Genomic DNA, 22,433 nt, shown 5'->3' with positions numbered 1-22,433 from the left:
CTGGACGTGTCTCTCTCTGGTTAAACCCTCTGTAGCTCCAACATCCGTGAGATAACACTCAGGTCCGAGGCTCCAGGCGGTGCAGGCCCTGCCCACCTCTCCAGCCCAGCCCTCTTGTCGCTTCCACTCTGTGATCTGGTCACAGTCAAGACTGAACCACATGTGCCTTCCTCAAGAAAATCCCACGCTCTTCCTCCTCCCAGGTCTTTGCTCATACTGTTCCCTCAGCTTGAAAGGTCCTTTCCCTACCCTCATGTCGCCTGACTGTCAAGGCCTTTGAATGCCTCCCAGGCCACTGGGAGCCCAGGGCTCCCTCCTCAGGGGGCAGGCGTCTGTGACCATAGCAAGGTCCCCACCGGACCTACATCTGCAGAAGCACAGCTCTCTCCCCAGACCACGGGCACCGCAGGGACAGAGCTTGTGGGGGACACATGTCTGTCCTCAGCACCATGTACAGGACCAAACAAGCCTACCTACCTCAGGCAGCAGCCATCCCCTCTAGCCCTCAATGAAAGGGTGTGCTGGGGCGGGGGGTGAGGGTGGGGACGTTCAGTCTAACACATGAAGAGAGTGGCAGGCAGGGAGGGATGAGAACAAAGCCAGTCCCTCTCTGTATGTGGGGAAGTCAGAGTGTGGCTGGGCCTTGATTTATGCTTCTGCAAAATGGGGGCGATGATGCTGGCCTGCCCAGCTCCTTGTGGTGCTGGCTGGGGGGTACCCTTGCTTGGCACACAGTAGGTGCTACAGTGGTTTCGCTCCCTTCCCTTCATCCCCTTGTTAATTAGTTATGAAACTCCTAAGTGCTAGGCTTACACCCAAAACTGCAGAGCAAAAGGATGACCAAGGTTTATAGACTGTTCTATAGTATAATCATAATCATGTGACTTTATGCATTTTCCTGCTTTTCTCATTCATGAAACACCTCTGTAAATTAAGTTGCTTTTTTTCCCCCACTTCTGAGTGGCTCTCAGGTAACATTATCCTTGGAAGTCAAAGGTTTGGGAAGGAGACGAATGGCTGGTCCACCCCTCACCAGCCCAGTCGGGACACCCCCCAGATCTCTGCTAGAACTGAGGGCAGAGGCTGTGGCAAGGAGTCCACAGCCGGTGGTGGGGGCAGAGCTCAGGCTTCAGAGTCCCTCAGACACAGGTTGGAATCTTGGCCTTGCTAGTTACCAGCTGTGTGGTTCTGGTGAGTCTTGCAGCCTCTCTGAGCCTCAAGTTTCTTCTCTGTATAAGGGATACAATAATCCTTCTCTCCCAGACCTTGGGTGGCTTAAATAGGATGCCATATGGCCAATGATCAACAAATGTGAGTCCCTCTGTGTCCAGCCAGGGTCAAGAGTCATTACCCTGGATGAAAGCTTTCTCCATGGGGAGGGGTCTCTCCCCCCAGCACACAGACCCATGCCCCCTCCCAACAAGCCTCTCTAATTCTCAAGCCCCTACCTTTCTTTTCCTCTCTCCCCTTACTCCCACCCCAGCTCCACCCACCTAACCCACGTGCTGAACCCAGGCTGGTGCTGAGCCCATAAGGAGGAACAGCATCCCCCACCCCCCACCCCATCCCAGGGAAGCTGGCAGGCAAAGTGGAATTTCCAGTCTGAGGCCCAAGGCCACAGCATGCTCCTGGCCCTTCCCCAGCCCACCACCTGGAAGCTCCCCAACTATGGAACGGACTGGGATTTGGGATACAGAGGTATCACAACCTCCCTGACCTCAAACACTCCAAGTTCAGTTTGCACGCCACAGACCTCGTTTGCACATACAGCGTCCAGCCCCCTGGGAGCAACAGCCCCCTCACCTCTGAGCTAGACCAGCTATGGGACATGATGCCCACCAGGGTCTCACCTTCTGGGTCCAGACCGACTCTCAAGATGGGGAGGGCACTGGAAGAGCCCTCAGAAGAGCTGGTGTGGAACCAGGGACTCCATGGCCACCTGGAGGTCAGTTAAGCCCAGTGGCCTCTTCCACCAGTAGCCAAGTCTCAGGCCCTTGTCAGCTGCTTGTCTGCCATCCTTGTCCCCATCATCGGGGTCTCCTGGCTCTGACCCAACCCCCACTGATCCTTCCTGGGGCACGCCCTCAGTCCCAGCCTGAGGCCCCACTTCCGAGGGCCTCTCTGGGCAGCTGCACTAGACCGAAAGGCAGGGACAGCACCCTACCGCCTCCCTTTGTATTTCCTTTACTGTAGTCAAAGCCCTCCTATCGCACTCCCAGGTCCTCTCAGACCCCACCTCACTGCCCTCTTCTCCAGCCCTACCACCTTGCAGGGCACTGGTGCTCCCAGCCCCCCTTCCACCACCCAGCCCTCTCCCTCCTGGGACCTGCTTCAGCTCTCCTCACTCCAACCAGGCCAAGTGCCTCTGTTCCCCAAATGCACCAGACCCTCCCTCCATCATTGTAAGGCCTATGCACAATGTTCCTTCTGCCTAGAAATGTCCTCCACCTGGCTGACTCCTCACCCAGCCCACCTCAGCCTCAGTGTCACCTCCTCCAGGAAGACGTCCGGGGCTGGCTGCAAGATGGAATCTGTGCAGTGGCACTGGGCCTCATGCCTGAAAAGACCCCACGCTTCCTTGGTTTGATGTTCTGCTATTACTGTCTTGAAATCCTTAATAATTTTTTAATAGGACCCCATATTTTCATCCTGCAATGAGCCCCAGAAATTGTGGCCAGTCCTAAAGCCTTCCTGGCTAGCCCCTCCCCACGAGCTTGGGGTTCAGGTATAACTCCCGAGACACCCCTCATTGCTTGTTCCACTGAGAATAGCCCAAGCCTTGCTCAGTACCGCAGCCCCAGAACCCAGCACACGGCTGGGCCCATGCGAACACTCATGAGGTTTTGCTGAGTGAACCAGGAACAGGTGCCCAAATCACCCCTTCCCATGGATCACACCTTGACCTCATCGTCATACCACAGAATGCCTCTGCCTCCGGAGCCCGAAATGATGCCCCCTCCCTACCCTCCCACTTTGGCTCAGCACCCCCGCCCCTCCCCCCACTCCAGCCTGTCTTCTCTTCCTGATGTCTCAACTTACTTCTTCACAGCAGCCGCTTTCTTGTGAAATACTCGTTGCTCAGCCTTCCAACCTCCTGCTGCACCCACTTAGGAACCATGGCCGCGCAACTGCCCACTTTGCCCCATCCAACCCTGGAGGAAGCCACCAGCCACATAGGCACACTCTGAACAGAGGCCACCAACCCCAGCCAGGCCTGTCACACTAGAACTTTTTCCCTCTCCCCCTCACACCTAGCACCAGCCTGCCCCTCACTCTCAGCCAGGGGCTTTGCCTCTTTTCTCGGCGGACCCCAGGGCATAGCATGAAAACACTCTGAACTTCCCGTACTTGGCACATGTCCGATCAACCCCCTTCCCTCCCTCGTGGTGGAGGAGGCAGGTGCCAGTCCTCCCACCCAGAGTAAACTTCTCCACCTGCTCAAGATCTGAGACAGCCCTAGAGGCCGTGGGTTGTGGGGCTGGGTGGGCCTGACTTGAATCCTGGCTCTGCAACTTGTCAGCTGTGGTCATTTTTTTTATCAAGAAGACCGAAATGGAGTAGCTACCAGATCCCAGAGACAGTGTTCAGGGACAGACACGGCATCCATCAAAATGAACTTGAAACAAAGACAACACTACTCAACCAGTGACAAACGGAAGGAGCGGGGCAAGCAGGAGCTCTCTGAAGGCAAAAGAGCAGTAACGTCCCCACTGCCTGGGATTAGGACGATGAAAGGAGACACTGAGTAAACAGCGAGGAACAGTAAATGGAACTGAAGACCAACGTCGTTCCAAGCTTCAACCGCAATGACTGCGGAGGGGAGGCCATTTCGAGCAAGAATTGTTTTCTGGAGAGCAGTGGTCCTCATCTGGGGTGGAGAGGTATTTTTGCCACCTCCAGACATTTGGCCATATCTGGAAACATTTTTTGTTTGCCACAGGGGCATGAGGAGTGTGCTACTGACATCTACTGTTTAGGGGAAAACTCTTAAATTCAGAAAGAAAGCAAAGATCCTTTTCTGGAATAGGGATAAAGAGAAGCTACGCTGCCTTCCGTGTGTGGGAAAAGGTGGCCTCACAGGAAGACCGTCTCTCTGTGGTGCCACCTTTAAGATGAGGGAAGGTGATGAGGAGGGGCCGCAGGGGGGTCACTTGGGACTCTGTGGTGGGCACAACTTGAGGGACGGGGTGCAGCTGGCTTCTGGTTCTAACAGTTTCCCCTGGGCTCCGCCTCCTTTCTGTTGGCCCCATGTCTGCAGGACAGTTTAGAGTTAGACAGGATGGCCCAGTCTTAGCTGGGCTTTAGGGGAGAAGGAGTCAGGCCAGTGTCTGTGCTTGGAGTGGGTAGGACAGGCAGAGCAGCCGTGCCCCGGGCAGCCTGGCCACCGAGGGAAGGCAGCCACAGTCTGGGGGTCAGGGCCAAGTAAGGGGCAGGTAATGACCAGGATGGAAGTGGAGTCAGGAGCCTTCCAAAGACACTGGAAGGGGACACTGGATGTTTGGGGACCGAGCAGGAAGAGGCTTGGCCTGTCTCAGATGATGGCTGCACTCGGGCTGTAGACCTCTGCTTGCCCAGTCCTACCCCACCTCAGGCCCGATCCCCTTGGAGGGTGGGCATGAGGTGAGGGGGCTGCGGTGGGAGCCCTGCTGTAAGACGCATGGTAACCATCATGCCTTGGAACCCCTGCCCCCCAGGAGCTGAGCCACTGACCCCGGCAGAACAATGAATGGGTCAGTCAAGACTAGAGAAGTTGAACAGCTCAGGCTTGGGGACTTGGGGAAGGAGGACCCCTGGCCTCACTCTTTGCTTTTCCTAGGAGCTTGAGGAACCAGGTGTGGCAGAGGACAACCAAGAGCTGAAGAGATGGATTGAGGGTAAGCAGGCCCCAGACACGATTAGGCCCCACCCCCACCCCAACCCTGAGTGTAGGCCGCCGGGCTCCCTGTCCAGGCTGAGGAATGGAGGAGGCTTCTCCTGAGAAGCGGACATCTGGGGCCAGATCATCGTGAAGTTGATGCCACCAGTTACAAGGCTGCTTGGCTTGGACTTTCCAGTCGGCCCTTTAAGAAACTCGCTCCCAAATATGACCATGTAAACAGCCAGGCAACAGTGGGCATTACAGAAAGCCCCCCCAAGTAGAGGCCTCCCTCATGAAACAGCATAGGGAACCTGGGGAAGGCTGAGATTACACAGGAAAAGAATAAAACCTGTTTGAAAGAGATAATATTCTGTGGTAATAATGACAATAAATACTCATTCAGGTGCTTGCTCTGTGCCAGACCCTGTGCTAAAGACTCTCACATCCCAAATACAGATACAGATACTGAGAAGATTTAGAGAACAAGGAGGAGGAGGAGGAAATTAATCACATATGCTAATTTCAGCAATAAAAAAAAGTCAGTAGAAGGATTTAAGGATAAGATTGAGGAGATCTCCGGGAAATCAGAAAAAAGAAGGAAAAAGATAAGAAATTTTGAATTGGGGGCAGGGGGTGATAAGAGGCTTAGAAGAGGGCTGACTGAGGAAGTCTGACATCTAACTTAAAAGCAGTTCAAGAAGGGGAAACTGAACATGGAGGGATGATACAAGAGAATTTCCTAGAACTGAAACACAGTCTCAAGTTTAATGTACCAAATAAAAAGGCCTGCAGCCCTGGCTGGTGTGGCTCAGCGGACTGCGTGTTGGCCAAAAAATCGCTGGTTCAATTCCCAGTCAGGGCACATGCCTGGGGCCAGGTCCTCAATTGGAGGCATGCGAGAGGCAACTGATCATGTATGTCTCACACATTGACATTTCTCTCCCTCTCTTTCTCCCTCCTTTCCCCTCTCTCTAAGAATAAATAAATGAAATGTTTAAAAAAACCCCAACTACATTCCAGCATGTCATTGTGAAGTTTACGACGTGCAGAAATAAAAGAGAAGAGCCTCAGCTTTCCTGGAGAGGAATAAAGGTCATGTGCAAAGTGAGAAGAATTAGGGTTCTCACAGCTATAGCAGAGACTAGAAAACAAGGCATAATACCTTCAAAATTCTGATGAGAAAGAATTATATTCACGCAACAGTTTCTTAAGAAGTTTCTAGAGGTCATGCTCTGGTAAAATGAGAGAGGATTCAAGAGAGAAAAAGCCGGGGGGAGTTCTGGGAGACAGCCGGGATGGGGCCAGAGACAGGACCGTCCTCCAGGGGACAGGTTTCCGGGACAAGGAAGACTGAGTGCCCACCTGACATGTCTGAGCTTTTTGGGAAGAGCTCGCAATAGTAGGGTCTGACAGAGTGGTTATAAAGAATTCAGGGAAAATGTATAGTAAATTAGGCAAGTGAAAAAAAATGAGACAATTAGTAACTCTGGAAAGGAAATGTACTCTTACAATGTACAACTTGTCTCTGTGGTGCGCATTAACTACATAGTTATAATAAGTAAACACTCATTGTTGATTTAGCCAAATATTGTGATACAATGATAAGAGGGAGGCGAGGGAAGGGAGATGGGGCAGAGGTACAGGAAAGCTAACCTCTTGTTTACCCGTAGATGATGTCTAAAAGTAGAAAGTAACAGAGTGGATTTTATGTTAATTTCAGTTTCTGAAAAACTGAAAAGTGAAAAATACCAGTATAAACATATCATTTAGAAATAAGACAGTAAACCCTAGAAGAATTGGCTAAATGACTGTGATTATTACCCAAAAAGGCAGCCCTAGTCTTTAGCACTTTGGGAGAAAATAAAGAAAAGGGGTTGTGTTAACTGACGGGGGAGAAGCCCCTGGTGGGTTCAGTGGGAACAGGAAATCAAAATAGAAGAGGCCAGAAGAAGTTAAGAGGAAGGAAGTCACAGTGACCTTGGGGAGGGCTGGCTGCTCACAGCTGTGGAACAGGGCTGTGTTTATGGGGCTCCCAGGGGTCACTGTGACCCAGAAGGCTGAAGGCGTTCAGTTACTAGGGGCTCTCTCACAGAAGATGTCTGGTTCTCCATGACCCCACAACCCCTGTCCCTACACTCACACGTGGGCCCCCCCAAGTGCACACACAGGCACACCTCCTACCCCCAACCTGGGCTTGAGACTCACCTGGGCCTGAGGTAGCTGAGTGCTTCTGAGAACTGGTTGGTGAGGAAGAGGTCCAGGGCGATCATGCACTGGTCCAGGGCCTCGTGGAGGCTGCTCACAGCAGTCCTGAGGAGAGACATGTGGGCGTGACTCCGGCGACTCCAACCCCACTCCTGCACAGAACAGCCTCTCAGGACCCACCGACCTCCCTGGGGGGCCTCAAATGCCTGTCACAAGCTCCTCCAGGCTGCCTGTTGGGACACAAGGACAATTTGGACCCACTTCTAAATGTTCCTAAAGGTGGGAGGAGGGCAGATTGGAGTGACATCTGAGATGTGGTGGAGGGGGTGGAGGGGGTTGAGGGGGACCGAGAACAGCGGGGCAAGGAAGACAGATTTATCTTACCCCTCGCAAGTGTAAAGAGAATCTTTGTGGCCCTTCTGACCCATTGGGTTTTTCTGTGCCCCCGTAGGGGGCACACCACCCACTCAGTTCCACTTCAGTCCTTTTCCTGCTCCTTTTCAGGCCTTTTCCCTAGGCCTTCTCTGGGCCGCCCCAGGCCAGTGCTCTAGAACCCCAGAGGCTCTGTCACAATGGGCTGCGGTGGGCACGGGCCTGTAAGGGCTGCCCGGGCCTTCCCAACAGCACCTCCAACATCTTCCGGTCCTTATACTTCTCTATAGCTCTTACCACTTCCTGACACGTAGTTTTTACTTATTTTTGTGTTTGTGTTTACAGTTTCTCTCTTGCTGCTGAAATACATGCTTCCTGAGAGCACAATCTTTGTTTTGTTTCCTGCCATACCCCCAGCATCTAGTATCTGGTATAAAATGAGTTTCTGATAAGTATCTGCTAAGTGAGTGAGTGAATGAATGAAGAGAGTCTGAGGTTAAGCGAGCAAATCTCTGACTTTTCTGGCCTCAGCGTCCCCATTTGAAAATGAGAGATGAAACTAGAAGCTCCCGAAGTCCTACCTGAAGATTTTGAGACTGTCTCTTCTCAAGACGTCTCTTTGGAGGAAGAAAAGCTTCCAAAATGGGCCTCCGTGATCCTGCCGAGGATCCTTTCCCCCCAAATGAAGACTGAGTCCCTTCTGCACCAGTCCCTCCCTACACACACCTTAAGGCCCAGCTCTAAGGCCCAGTCTCCTCCCCTGTGGTGCATCAGTGGGTCTTCCCCGGGCAAACTGAAACTTGTCCCATGCAAAAACGAACTCTTGTTTGTTCTCCCAAATCTGTTCTCCCCAAGTCTTTGATAAACGACACCCCCACAACCCAGTTCCTCAAGCCCGAAATTTCAGTCATCCTGAACCCAGTCCTCTGTTGTCGACTCCATCCCTAAGCCCTGTCGGTTCTCCCTCCTGAACACCTCTTAGCCCGCCGCCTGCAGTGGCCAGTGCCCCCCAGAGCCGGGTCTCAGGGAAGACTCCCCCTTCCACCCCTTCTCTCTCTCTGTTAGACCGTTTTGCTCTGTATTTCATGTCTCTTCACTCTCTTCTTTGCTACCTCTTTGACTCTCTCTGTTAGAGTCTCAGTGATTTCTTTAGATCTTCTATTCACTAATTCACTCATTTCAATAGTTGTATTTTTCATCTCCAGAAACTTCACTTTGTTCTTTTTCAAATACGCTTGGCCAGGACTTCCGCCAAGATGGAGGCATAGGTGGAAACACTGTGCCTTCTCCCACAACCAAGTTTGAATACAACAAAGGTTTGGAGAACTAGGACACACCCAAAGACCAGAAAATGGAATTATACGGAAGTCCGACAACTACGAACTGTTCAACGGGGACGGTAAGAGAGGTGGAGCCAGCAGCAGAGCTGGGTCGGGCAGGAAAGATCCCCCGACCTAGGCGTACAGGCAGCCCGGAACCAGTCGGGGTGTGGGGCAGACTGACTGAGGTCGCACATTCGTGCACAGTGAGACGGACCACACAGGACCCAGGGGGCAAACCCAGTGGTAGAGGGCTGACCGCGGTGGCACACTCGAGTGCAGTGGGACCAAACGCGTGGGCCTGGTGACGGTGGTGGCTGCGGCGCCGGTGGGGGACGCAGCGGCAGGCGGCAGGCGGGAAGCCATTGTCCCTCTTTGACCCCACCCCCACATACAACGTCACAACCCAGCGACTTAGTTGCCCTGCTCTAGTGAACACTTTAGGGCTCCGTTCCTGCTAAGGAACAGGCACGAACAGCCCAAAAGATGGTGCAAGAAGAACTCAAAGTCCCAGAGCCAATAACTCTAAGTGACCAACAGATTGCCAGCCTCTCAGAAGCACAATTCAAGACACTATTTATCAGGATGCTCATAGAACTGGTAGATTATAGTCACAAATTAGAGGAACATATGAAGGCTAAACTAATTGAAATGAAGGGAGATGTCCAGGAAACCAATAGTGATGGAAAGGAAACTGGGGCTCAAATCAATGAAATGGACCAGAAGGAAGAACAAAACATCCCACCAGAAAGGAATGAAGAAATGAGAATTCAAAAAAATGAGGAGAGGCTTAGGAACCTCCAGGACATCTTTAAACGTTCCAACATCCGGATTATAGGGGTACCAGAAGGGGGAAAGAAACAGCCACGAGTGGAAAACTTATTTGAACAAATAATAAAGGAGAACTTCCCCAGTCTGGCAAAGGAAATAGACTTCCAGGAAATCCAGGAAGCTCAGAGAGTCCCAAAGAAGTTGGACCCAAGAAGGAACACACCAAGGCACATCATAATTACATTAGCCAAGACTAAAATGAAGGAGAGAATCCTAGAAGCAGCAAGGGATAAGGGGACAGTCACCTACAAAGGAGTACCCATCAGACTGTCAGCGGATTTCTCAAAAGAGACCTTACAGGCAAGAAGGGGCTGGAAAGAAGTATTCCAAGTCATGAAATCCAAAGACCTACAGCCAAGATTGCTTTATCCAGCAAAACTTTCATTTAGAATGGAAGGACAGATAAAGTGCTTCTCAGATAAGGTCAAGTTCAAGGAGTTCATCATCACCAAGCCCTTATTATATGAAATGCTAAAGGGACTTATATAAGAAAAAGAAGATGAAAAATATGAACAGTGAAAGGACAGCAAACTCACAGTTATTAACAACCACGCCTAAAACAAAAGCAAACCAAGAGGACAGCTAGATCAGGAGTGGGACCATAGAAATGAAGAACACATGGAGGGTTAGCAACAGGGGGGTGGGAGGAGGAGAAGGGGGGAGAAGGTACAGAAAATAGCATAGATGGTAGGTAGAAAATAGATAGGGGGGAGGGTGAGAATAGTGGGGGAAATATAGAATCTAAAGAACTTGAAACACGTGGTTACTAAGGGGGGGAGAAGGGTGGGGGAGGGAGGGGAATGAAGGGGGGAATAGAACAACTGTAATGGTATAATCAAAATATATTTAAAAAAAACAAAAACAAATATGCTTGGCCATTCTGGGTGGTATTTTTCTCCCGACTTATTGTTTCAAACACATCTTTAATCTGTTTTTTACACATTTAAAACACAATTACTTATATTCTATATATCATAAGTCTAGCACGTTAGACTCTCAGAGAAATTAGTCCTGCTATTTCTTGCTTCCGGTTCCTGTCGTTCACAGGGACTTGCGTCCCTGTGCGTCTTGTACTTTTACCATGATCTCCTCCTTGATCTGGTCCCCTTTGGACAAGGCCGTTCCTCCAGGGAGGATGTTCTTTCACTTCGCCAGGTACCTGGGGCACTGCCACCCTGAGACTGCTTTAGTTACTTTTCTGTTTAGTATATTCAAGGTGACAAAGATAGTGTTGTATTGAAGCCCAAAATTTGTGTGAGGGCAACATAATTTCCTACAGAACCTTTCTGTCCCCACCAGAACTGTTGTCTCCCATTGCAGGTGGCTGGATGTTTTGTTCTGATCAATGTCCCTGTTTGCTGAAGACTTTTGAAGGCCCCAGATTCATGTGGTGGGGGTACAGGCCCCCCTCCACATCGTGGCTGCAGGCCCAGGACCTTATTTCCCTTCCCCTGAGCAGCTGTTAAAACTCAAGGTTCTGGGTTTCTGGAATCTGTAAATACCCCCAGGTTGCGGAGGCTGTACCTCATTCACCAGCCTAATCTCAGCTCTCTCTCTATTGTTGGCTTGAGAGGGTTTCTGTTACTTCTGTGGAGGCTCAGGAATGTATTTCAAAGGATGTTTGTTTTAACTCATGCAGCCTCCAGGTAGGGTTTTGTTTTGTTTTGGTTTTGGTTTATTTTTAAGGAGAATTTTAGAGCCCTGTCTGGTGTGGCTCAGTGGATTGAGCACCAGCCTGCAAACTGAAAGGTTGCTGGTTCAATTCCCCATCAGGGCACATGCCTGGGTTGTGGGCCAGGTCCCCAGTTGAGGGTGTGCAAGACGCAACTCACTGATATTTCTTTCACATCAGTGGTGTTTCTTTCCTTCTCTTTCTCCCTTCCCCTCTCTCTGAAAAGAAGTAAATAAAATCCTTCTGTAAAAAAAATATGTTTAGAAGTGTTATTTCCTCTAATCTATCCCTCTCATGATAGCCAAAGTTTTTTTTCAATCCAAATATGTCACACTTTTGGACTTGTACTCCTCCGCTGCCTTCTCGGTGCTCTCAGGATAAAGACCAAGTTCCTTTCTGTGGCCAAAATGGCCCCACCGGAAGCAGCCCTGTCCCCCTCTTCACAAGACAGGGACAGTGTCTTCCTTTGTGCCCAGAGCTGAGCCTGTTCTGTCCACCCAGCTCAGTTGGATGAATGGACGAAGAGGCAGTGAACACTTATGGCCCCAGGTGTTTAACTGGCATTGTCTCCCTGAGCCCTCACTAACCTGGGGAGTGAATTATTAGCCCCACTGCTGATGAGAGACCCAGGCACAGAGGAGAGGTGACTTGGCCAAGGTCACATGCCCAAGCACGGGTGCTAACTTGTTTCTGCCTGAGCCAGTGCCCACCCACTCAGCCCCAAGGAGTCACGTCCATTGTCCTGGCTATGTCCGTCTCTACACAGCTCCAGAGCCAACAGCCTGCCCCCCATGTCTGTGCAACACCCCACCCCCCAACCACCACCATCTTCACTCCCCACCAAAGACGAGGTTCTACCTGTTTGGGGAGCCTGGAGAGAAGGAGGCACAGACAGATGGACACACAACACAGGCACGGATTCCCCCCCTGGAGGCCCCAGCACCTCTTCTACTTAACTATAGTGAGGTGGGTCTGAGGTGACCTCTCCCTCCTTCCTGCCCACAAATACCCTTCATCTCCAGCTCCAGGCCAGACCTGGGGACACAGAGCAGACCCAGACCTTGACTTGTATCTCTGGAGCTCATGGGGACAAGAGGCCACAGATGCAGGCAGAGGCTGTGATGGCCAGAGCCCTCATGGGAACCACTGGGGTCCGAGGAGGCCGGGAAGGGAGGGTGGGGAAGCTTTCTGGAAAAGATGGCACTGAATTGAGGGCCAGATGGAGAAAAGAAGTCTAAGAAGGGGAAAGAGTGTGAGCAAAGGGTTGGAGGCATGACACTGTAGCGAGGAGCAGGCCCAAGCCACAGGGTAGACCAGGGAGGCAGAGGCTCTGGAAGGAGGGGGAGGGAGGGGCTGGGGGAGGGAGGGGCTGGGGAGCTCAGGAAGGCTGGGGCCCACTGACTTAATAACAGCATTAACAACCAAAATTATCACCTCAAGTTATCTAAATTGATGACTAATTAGTTCCCTCAATCCTCCCACCAGCCAGAGAGGCAGGCAGGCTCTTATCTACATTTGAAAGATAAGAAAGTGAAGACAGGAACCCAGTCTGCTCCTCCCTGGAACCTGGAAGAAGACAGAAATGCTTTCTGCAAAAGCAGCTTGGGCAAAACCTTTCTCCCCTCCTGGCTGACTGAGGTCCCCACTTGTCCACAGGCTTTCCCCAGGGTCTTTCTGCTCCAAGCCACCAGGCCATCATACTCTTGAGCTCCAAAGTGGTGATGGTGGCCCCTCCTCTGGGCTTTGGGGAAGCAGAGGATTGGAGGGGGCACTAAGCAGGTTGGAGCATGAAGCTGGATGGCGACCAATGTCAGGATCTTCGGGATAGTGGGGGAGGGACACTTGAGGCCAAGGTGAGGAGGGGCTGGACACCGAGGGGGAGCATCCCCACTCTCCCGTCAGTCTCACCTCCCTGCTCCAATCTTCCTGGAGGCTGCTACCTTAGTGACTGATGGGCAGGGCTGGGTAGAGCTGGGGGGACCCTCAGTCCCCCCAGGGAGCAGAGAACTCCCCTTCCCTGACCCAGTCTGGGTGAGGTGGCTGTGGGACACTGGAGAAAGGTCAAGGATGTTATTCAGGGAGCGGATGGGGGTCTGAGCTGGCTTTTCACTCCCTGTTTCACCATTCCGGGGGAACTTTGGCTCAGAGGGTTAAGACGTTATGTCTGTAGGGATGTGGCACTTCCAAAGTGACCTTTTCCAAATTCCAAAACACGCTCATGACTCCACTTCCAAAAAATCCCCCTTAGCTCCGCATAACGTATCAGGTGGCATGGAGTGAAGCGGCATGGCCTCGTGCAGTGTGGCCTTCAGGGGTTCGGAAAGCAGACAACCCTGGACTCAAGCCACAGCTCACCAGATACTTGCTGAAGAAAGATGGCAAGATGCTTTAACCTCTGTGAGCCTCAGTTTTCCCATTAATGAAATGGGAGATGGGGGAACCTCCCATTTGCTGCGAAGAAGAACCGAGACAATGTTACCGCACAAGAAGTACTCAGGAAATGGAAGCGATTGTTTCTAAGTTTATGTATTTCCATCATGTCTCCTATTGAGCAGCTCTGCTTTTATAATGAGGTGAAATAACTTTAGAAGAAGGAGTCTACATATCTTAAGACCCTGTGATTCCACTCCTACAGGGCAACCTAGAAGGACACTCACATACATGCAAAGGACAACTGTATGAGAATATTCATTGTTTGAAGAGCAAGACACTGGGAACCACCTCAATAATTATCAAGGAGCCTGGATAAGCCAGCAAACGGGGGTCATACCGAGTGGCGGATCACCATCGGGGCACATGGGGGCCAGAGCCACAGGATCTGGAAGGCTAAGTAACCTCAGACTAAGTGAGAAAAGCAAGCCGCAGGACGACTCATACTGTGTGACTCCATTTGTATATAAATTTTAAAGTAAGAACAAATTACATATTTTTTTAGACTTACACACTTGGAAAAAGAATAAAAACAAATACAAAGTGATAAAACTGAAATTCAGAATGGTGATTATTTCTGCAGAGGTGAGAGGGGAAGAGGTTTTCTGCCAGGGCTCCTTCCCCAGAAAGACTGGGAAACAAACGGGGCATGACGGCGTTTTCTGAAACGGCTGAGTGGCAAAGGCTCGGAGTTCCCTTCACTGTTTGCTGTATTTTTCTGAAGGCTTAAAATAGTTCACGATTTTTTTTTTTTGCCAGGGGGGAGCGCAAACGCAGTCCCCCACTACCCAAATTATGCCATTGAGTTGCCCACATTTGGGGAAATCACAGGGGTCAGCACATCCAGAGTGCACTGGACAAGCCTCACCCAGGGCAATCCGCCTTAGTGATCACAGTGTCTCCCCTGCCAGGTGAGCATATATTTCATGATTTTTAAGTATATTTTATTGATTATGCTATTACAATTGTGCCATTTTTTTCTCCCCTTGATCACCCTCTGCCCAGTACCCCTGTTCCCTCCAGCATTCTCTCACCCTTAGTACATGTCCTTGGGTTGTACATACAAGTTCTTTGGCTTCTCCATTTCCTAAACTATTCTTAACCTCCCCCTGTCTATTTTGTACCTACCAATTATGCTACTTATTCCTACCTTTTCCCCCATTATCCCCTTCCACCCTTCCTGCCAATACCCTCCATGTGATCTCCATTTCTGTGATTCTGTTCCTGTTCTATTTCTTTGCTTAGTTTGTTTGTTTTTGTTTTTTTTTTAGGTTCAGTTATTGATAGCTGTGAGTTTGAATTATGAACAGTTTTACTGTTCATAATTTTGATCTTCTTCTTCTTAGGTAAGTCTCTTTAACATTTCCTGTAATAAGGGCTTGGTGGTGATGAACTCCTTTAACTTGACCTTATCTGAGAAGCACTTAATCTGCTCTTCTATTCTAAATGAAAGCTTTGCTGGATAGAGCAATCTTGGATGCAGGTCCTTGCCCTTCATGACTTGAAATACTTCTTTCCAGCCCCTTCTTGCCTGTAAGGTCTCTTTCGAGAAATCAGCTGAAATTCTTATGGGAACTCCTTTGTAGGTAATTTTCTTCTTTTCTCTTGCTGCTTTTAGGATTCTCTCTTCATCTTCAATATTTGGCAATTTAATTATCATGTGTCTTGGTGTGCTCCTCTTTGGACTCTCTGGGCCTCCTGGATGTGTATGTGTATTTCCTTTGCCAGATCGAGGAAGTTTTCTTTCATTATTTTTTCAAATAAGTTTTCAATTTCTTGCTCTTCCTCTTCTCCTTCTGGTACCCCTATGATTTGGATGTTGGAACCTTTAGACTTGCCCCAGAGGTTCCTAAGCCACTCCTCATGTTTTGGAATTCTTGTTTCTTTACTCTGTTCTGGTTGAATGTTTATTTTTCCTTTCTATTCCAAATGGTTGATTTGAGTCCCAGTTTCCTTCCCTTCACTGTTGTTTCCCTGTATATTTTTCTTTATTTCACTTTGCATAGCCTTTACTTCTTCCTTTATTTTGCAGCCATACTGAATCATTTCTGTGTGCATCCTGATTACCAGTGTTTTGGATTCTGCATCGAATAGGTTGGCTATCTCCTTGTCACTTAGTTCTTTTTCCGGAATTTTGATCTGTTCTTTCATTTGGGCCATATTTCTTTGTCTTGGCACACCTGTCACATTGTAAGGGGTGGAGCTTTGTGTTCACCAGGGTGGAGCAATGCACTTCACTGTGTTGTGGTGCAGTACGTGGGGGAGGGGGCAGAGAGGGAACAATGGCGCTTGCTCAGCTCTCACCCTGCTTTCAGTCACTTCCCCCAATTCCCACAAGCGAATTGCACCCTTCTAGGTACTTCCCTGGTGCTGATTCCTGGGTGGATGGTTTTGTGTACATTCTAGGACCTCGTGGGCCCGTCCAATAAACTCTCCTGTGAGACCAGCAGTTCCTCCCATAGCCACAACCCCAATAGGTTTTTACAAGCCAGAGGTTTTAAGGCTTTTTAGTTCCCTGGCGCTGGAACCATAGGCTGCACAGACTGTCTCGCTCCCCAGTTGTTCCTCATGGTTTATCTACACACAAATGTGGGACCACCTGGTCTGCCAGCCACCGCCTCACAGCATGTCTTCTCTGCCCCAGCTGCCAGTGTCTTCCCTGCCTACCAGTCTGGATGAATGTTTCTTCTTTAACTCCTTGGTGTTGGACTTCCATACAGTTTGATGTTCAGGCAGTTCTAATGTGTTTTTGTTTGTTTGTTTGTTTTTAAATTGGTTATTATCCTTCTTTAGGTTGTGTGAGGAAGTAAAGCACATCTACCTATACCTCCATCTTGGCATGAAGTTATTATTTCATAATTTTTAAAGTGGTGCAGATTGAAAGCTTGGTTTGTTCTCCACTGACCCTCACACACAGGACCAGGCCCAGAAAGGCCTCAGAGGTGTTTGTTGAGTGACTGAATGAGTGTCTGTGGTGAAAGTGGCACTGCTTTGACTCTGCTCTGCTCAGACCTCACCAGGATGGCATTAACCAGGGCCAGAGGCAGATGGACCTGTGTGACCTCTAAGAAAACAGGGACCTGGGGAGCATGTAGGTGGGCAGGTTCAAGGGGAGGAAGATCCAACAGTGACAGTACAGTGAGCTCCCTGACCTGGAGGCCTGCAAGGGGCCAGAGGAGCCTGGAGTTGTAGAGAGGGCACGGCTACGATCTAATGTGCAAGGAAGAGGGGTAAATGTGGTGTCCGTCTGGGAGTTCAGAACTTCCTGACGAGCGCCCTGTTGCGCCTGCCTTCTGATCTGAAAACCACTTCTGTGGACCCAGTGGGGTTGTCCTCGGTCAAGGCTGGGCAGCAGAGACCTAAGCAGGCTCCAGATCTACAGAGACCAGCCCAGAGCAGGAAAGGAGCCACCAGCCCAGCCTCCTTGTATTTTCCAAAGGAGGGACAAGCAGTCTAGGGAGCAATGAGCATAAGGGTGTATATATTCTTTTGAATTAGTGTTTCAGACTTCAGATATATTTTCAGAAGTGGAATCACTGGGTCATAAGACAGTTGCATTTTTAACCTCCTGAGGTGGTTCCGTATTGATTCCCACAGTATTGGCTGCACCAGTTGCATTCCCACCAACAGTGCAGAAGGGTTCCCTTTTCTCCACATCCTTGCTAACATTTGTTGCTGTTTTTATTTATTGGTGATGGCCATTCTGACTGGTGTGAGGTGATATCTCACTGTAGTTTTAATTTGCATTTCTCTGATGATTAGTGATGTTGAGCATCTTTTCATATGTCTATTGGCCATCTGTATATCCTCTTTGGGGAAGTGTCTATTCAAGTTCTTTACCCATTTTTTCAATTGGATTATTTATCTTTTTGGTGTGCAATTGTATGAGTTGCTTTATAAATTTTGGATATTAACCCCTTATCAGCTATATCATCAGCAAATGTGTTCTCTCACTCAGTGAGTTGTCTTTTCATGTTGTTGATGGTTTCCATTGCTGTGCAAAACCTTTTTAGTTTGATGTAGTCCCATTTGTTTATTTCTTTTCTTTTGTTTCTCTTGCCAGAGGAGATATATTACAGAATATTGCTACCAGACAAAAAAATGTCTGAGATTTTTCTGGCTATGTTTTTTTTCTAGAATTTTTATGGTTTCAAATCTAACATTTAAGTCTTTACTCTGTTTTGATTTTATTCTTGTGTATGGTATAAGAAGATGGTCTAGTTTCTTTCTTTCTTTTTTTCTTTTTTGTGGATATCTGTCCAATTTTCCTAACAGCAGTTATTGAATAGACTATCTTTACCACATCATGTGTTCTTGCCTCCTTTGTCAATTGTTAATTGACTATAAAAGCATGAGTTTATATCTGGGCTCTCTATTCTGTTCCATTGATCTGTATGTCTGTTTTTATGCCAGCACCATGCTGTTTTGATTACTATGGCTTTGTAGTATAGTTTAGTACCAGATAGCATGATTCCTCCAAGACTGCTGTTGCTATTCAAGGTCTTTGGTAGTTGCATGGTATAAAATTTTGGTATATTTGTCCTAGTTCTGTGAAATACACCATTGGTATATTGACAGGAATTACATTGTAATTACATTAGTTTATAGATTGCTTTGGGTAGCACAGACCTGGAGAGTATTATGCTAAATGAAATAAGGTAGTCAGGGAAAGGCAAATACCATATGATTTCACCTACATGTGGAATGTAATGAACAAAATAAACTAACAAAATAGAAACAGACTCGTAGATACAGAAAACAGACTGACAGCTGTCAGAGGGGAGGGGTTTGGGGGCCTGGGTGAAAAAGGTGAAGGGATTAGGCGAAAAAAAAAAAAACAACAACAAAAACAAAAACCAAAACCTCATAGACAACAGTATGGTGATTCCCAGAGAGAAAGTGGGGTGGGGGAAGATAGGAGAGGGTAAAGAGGGACTAAATGGTGATGGAAGGAGACTTAACTTGGGGTGGTGAACTAGAGACTTGACAATACAACATACAGATGATGTATTATAGAATTGTACACCTGAAACCTGTATAATTTTATTAAACCAATGTCTCACCAATAATTTCAAGAAAGAAAGAAAGGGAGTAAGGGAGAGAGGAAGGAAAGAAGGAAAAGAAATAAGTCTAGGGAAGATAAAGGACTTGGCCAAAGTCGCACCACAAAACGGCAAGTCAAGACTCCTCAGCCAACCCTCCCACGATTCTGAGTGTCCCCCATCACCTACCTTCCACGCCCTCCGCAAGGAACACCCTCACACAGGCCCTGAGGAGGACTCCAGCTGAGGGCTGGCGCCGGCCTCGTCACCTCACTGATCATGTGTTAGCCCTGAGGTCCTTGGCAAATATTGTCCCTGGTGGTGAGGCTCCAGGCAGGGCGGCACCCCTCCCCGCTCACCTGGGCCGGATCTCCACCCAGCAACCTCCCAGCAGTGCAGGCTCCCAGCAGCGGCCCCCTAACCACCAGGGCCTATGAAACGCAGAGTTGATCCTTATCTCCCAGCAGTTAGTCGCTGCCACTGCTCCAGGGACAGTGTAGGGGGCCTACAGGGTTTCTCAGTGGGGTGGGCAGGAGAGCCACAATGAAAGTGACAGCACCCACCTTTCCTGCCCTGTTTCCGGCTGCACCCAGTGGGTTCGGCTGATTCATTTCTTAGCCTTTTAACTCCTCCAAATACCCCTGAAGAAGAGGTAGTGTGCCCTGCGGGTGGGGGCTCTGGCATCAGATGGAGCTGGGTTCAAACCCCAGACCCACCTCTCACCTCCTGGGTGACCTAAGACAAGTTTCCTCCTCCGTAATGGAGGTGATAATGAGACCACCCACAGGTGTAAACGCCACTAGGGGAGGAAGGCGGCTTTGACTGTAGTAAAGGCCTGTTACTACGGATGAGAAAGTTGGGACCCAGAGGGGAGTGAGGACCCGGGATCGCCCGCGCCTCCAGTCTCCTAGCGCGACTCTCCGCAGCCCTCCCCCCTCCTCCCCGCAGCCGCAGCACCCACGGGCGGACGGGGTGGGGGCCCGGTGCCGCCTGGCAGGGGCTGGAAGCCGCAGTGCGGGCCGCGGGGCAGGTGGCGCCAGCCCCACCCCCCGGGCCCAGACCCGCCCGCGCCCCCCAAGCGGTGCCCGCCGCGCACTTACCCGGCGGGCAGGGCGCCCGGGGCGCCAGCCGTGGTCATCGCGGAGGGGGGCGGGCAGCGTGCCCCCGCGGGACGCCAGCTGCGGCCCAGGTGCAGCCTCCGGAACCCGAGCCGGGCGCTGTGCCGCGGAGGCACGGACACGGCGGCCGGGGAGGGGCGCGCCAGGGGCGGGGAAGGCGGCGGGGCCGGGCCCGGCCTCGGGCTGCCCACCCGCGCAGTGGGATCGTGGCCCGCCTGCTGTGTGCACCCCCGCCACACCCCCGCACCTCCAGCTGGGACAGGTGAGAGCTCCGGGTGCCCAGGCCCATGTCCGGGTACCCTCTCTGCGCAGCCCCCAGGGACGGAGAGAGCTCGCTCCTGCCTTGCAGAGCCGCACCTACGTGGGACTGGAAAGTTCTCCTAGGCCTGTCACTCTCCCCTCCTCCACAGCTCCCGCCTCGCAGCGCCTGGACCTGAGCCCTCCATCATCCCATTGCATTCATTGGTGGGGGGGCCTCCGGAGTCAGGCTTGGATTTTAATCGCACCCACTTGCCCACTGGTGACTGTGTTTGAGAAGACAAGGAGGTGGAAAATAATGCGGTTTGGTACTCTGCTAGCCAACATGACCTGTTGGTCACACTCGCCTTCTCCAGTAATCCCCATCACTGCCATTTTACAGATGGGGAAACTGAGGCACAGGGTTGAAGCCCACCTGGTCTCCTGGCAGAAAGAATCACTGGTCTGTGAGGAGTTAACCAGCCATCACCCCTAGGCCCCAGATGCTCTTAACCATGACTCATCAGACCACGTGGCTGCCATTAGAGCTGTCCCTTCACATGGGCAGGGACAGAAGGAGGAGGGACTCTAGCACCGGTGGATCAGCCCTGAGCGCTAGAATGTCAGAAGAGGAAAAGGAGGAGCTTGCAGAAGCAGCTGTGGTGGAAAGAGGGCTTGGACTAGGTCCAGGGAGAGCCAGGCGGACAGGGCCCGGTGGCGGAGGGGGCAGGTTTAGGGGAGTGCCGTTTAAATCCGAACAGGCTTTTTGCAAAGGTAGCGAGCTCTTATCCTGCCCAGATGTGAGGAGAGGCTGGCCGCTCACTTGCAAGGCTCTAGGCCCCTCTGGGGTTCTCAGACACAGGCACAAAAAATAAGTCACTACAAGGAGCAGGCTGCAGTGACAGCCACCACTGGCTATAGAAAGCCAGGTGAGGGAGAGTGCTACATAGGCTGGTGGGGTCTGGGTGGCTTCCTGGAGAAGGTGCGCACAGAGTTGACCTTGGAAGTTTAGGTTATGTATATACAGTGACGGCATGGGAAGGGTGGACCGGGTGGGAGAGCGGTGTGGATGAAAGCACCAAGGTGGGCAAAGGCACACTGGTGACGGCTGGAGTTTCCCAAGCTGGTGAGAAGACCAGCCACATGTGTAAAGAGGGGCCTGGGTGATGTGGCGGGGGGAGGCAGGGGCCCTGTCACCTGCCAGGCACGTTCAAATCTCTAGGCATTTGCACATGCTGGTCCCTCTGCCCGGAACACACCTTCCTCCCGTGTCACTTATTGTTCACTCGTTTAACCATGAGTCAATCCAGAAGTTCATGATGGAAGGGTTTCCTCCAGAGCCTTGGGGGGGACCAGGCGAACGGGAGGTCCTCTACACTGCACTAACTTCAAGGTAAATCTTTACTGTATTCAATTAACATTTACTAAGAACCTGCCATCTCCCAAAACTCCCACTTGCCCTGGAGGTTTCAGTTCAGAAGCTGCCTCTTCCGAGAGGCCCTCCCTCCCTGGCTGGTTCAGAGAGGCTTCCTGGGCACAAAGGGCCCTCATCCCCCCTGACTCACCCCACTCACCCTGGGCTGTGTGGTGGTGGTGGAGTGAGGTTTGTCTGTGACTGCCTCTGGCATCAGACTGGGAGCTTCCGGAGCCTGGGGCCTGGTGAGACACCCCTGTGTCACTGCCTGAGGACGCCCTCAGCACCGATACCGGCCGGCACTCGCTCATTTCCCTCTGAGGTAATGGTTACAGTAACGACTGAGATTTGTCCAAGGCCTACTACGTGCCACGCACGTTAAGTGTATAACCAAGATGATCTCATTTAATGCTCACTTTAACCACTGCTCCGAGCCTCAGTTACCTCCTCTGTACAATGGAAATAACAGCACTGCTCACGACGAAGGGGCACGGTGAGCATCAGGAGTTGCGTGCAGCCTGCGAGGAGCCCTGTCGGGCCTGCCTCGCGGTGCTGGGAGGGCCTGATGACGGTGGCAGTGGCGGTGCGGTAGATGCCTTCGCTCCCCCCTTTTACAGATGACAACTGAGGCTCTGCGGGATGAGCAGCCTGTGGAGCTGTGACTCTCCCCACACCCCCACAGTGACAGCGATACGAGAGCCACTCACCAGTGAGTCAGAGCGTCTCGGTGGCCCACCAGCTCTCAGGAGGGCCCCGCCCCAGCGGTTCCCAGCCCCTGGGAACTCGGGCCCAGTCCCAGCCTGGAGGAAGGAGCCTATGAGTCACCATGATTTCCACCTCCCAATCCAGGTGACCCTGCTCAGGCCACCTGCACGTCCCCAGCTCCGGCTGGCAGCCAAGCCCTGGGGAGAGGAGAGTGTCCTGAGGCCCTTCCT

General features: G+C 51.0%; 1 protein-coding gene and 1 non-coding gene across 5 annotated transcripts in view; both read right to left on the bottom strand.

Annotated features, from left to right (window-relative positions):
- TTC39A (tetratricopeptide repeat domain 39A) overlaps nt 1-22,433 on the bottom strand; it is a 52,646-nt gene that overhangs the window by 23,230 nt on the left and 6,983 nt on the right. The window contains exons 1-2 of one of the 4 annotated variants that reach the window (XM_037043309.1): nt 19,830-20,006; nt 7,064-7,168 (exon numbers count right to left, since the gene is read on the bottom strand). In XM_037043309.1, coding sequence (XP_036899204.1) covers nt 7,064-7,168; nt 19,830-19,867 — 143 coding nt within the window. In that variant the 5' untranslated portion in view covers nt 19,868-20,006. Of the gene's footprint in view, nt 1-7; nt 75-7,063; nt 7,169-18,918; nt 18,941-19,829; nt 20,007-22,433 lie in introns of those variants that run through there. The other 3 variants (XM_037043306.1, XM_037043308.1, XM_037043310.1) reach the window with 3 other exon arrangements.
- On the bottom strand, nt 14,444-14,606 carry LOC118985068 (U1 spliceosomal RNA). Its single transcript, XR_005066052.1, has one exon. It is a non-coding gene; the product is annotated as a U1 spliceosomal RNA (small nuclear RNA).

Source organism: Sturnira hondurensis, unplaced genomic scaffold, assembly GCF_014824575.4.
Source record: "Sturnira hondurensis isolate 20B ecotype Veracruz unplaced genomic scaffold, ASM1482457v3 Scaffold0004068, whole genome shotgun sequence".
Taxonomy (NCBI): Eukaryota; Metazoa; Chordata; class Mammalia; order Chiroptera; family Phyllostomidae; genus Sturnira; species Sturnira hondurensis.
Note: the sequence above shows the minus strand (reverse complement) of the source record. Positions and strands in the feature narration are given on the sequence as shown.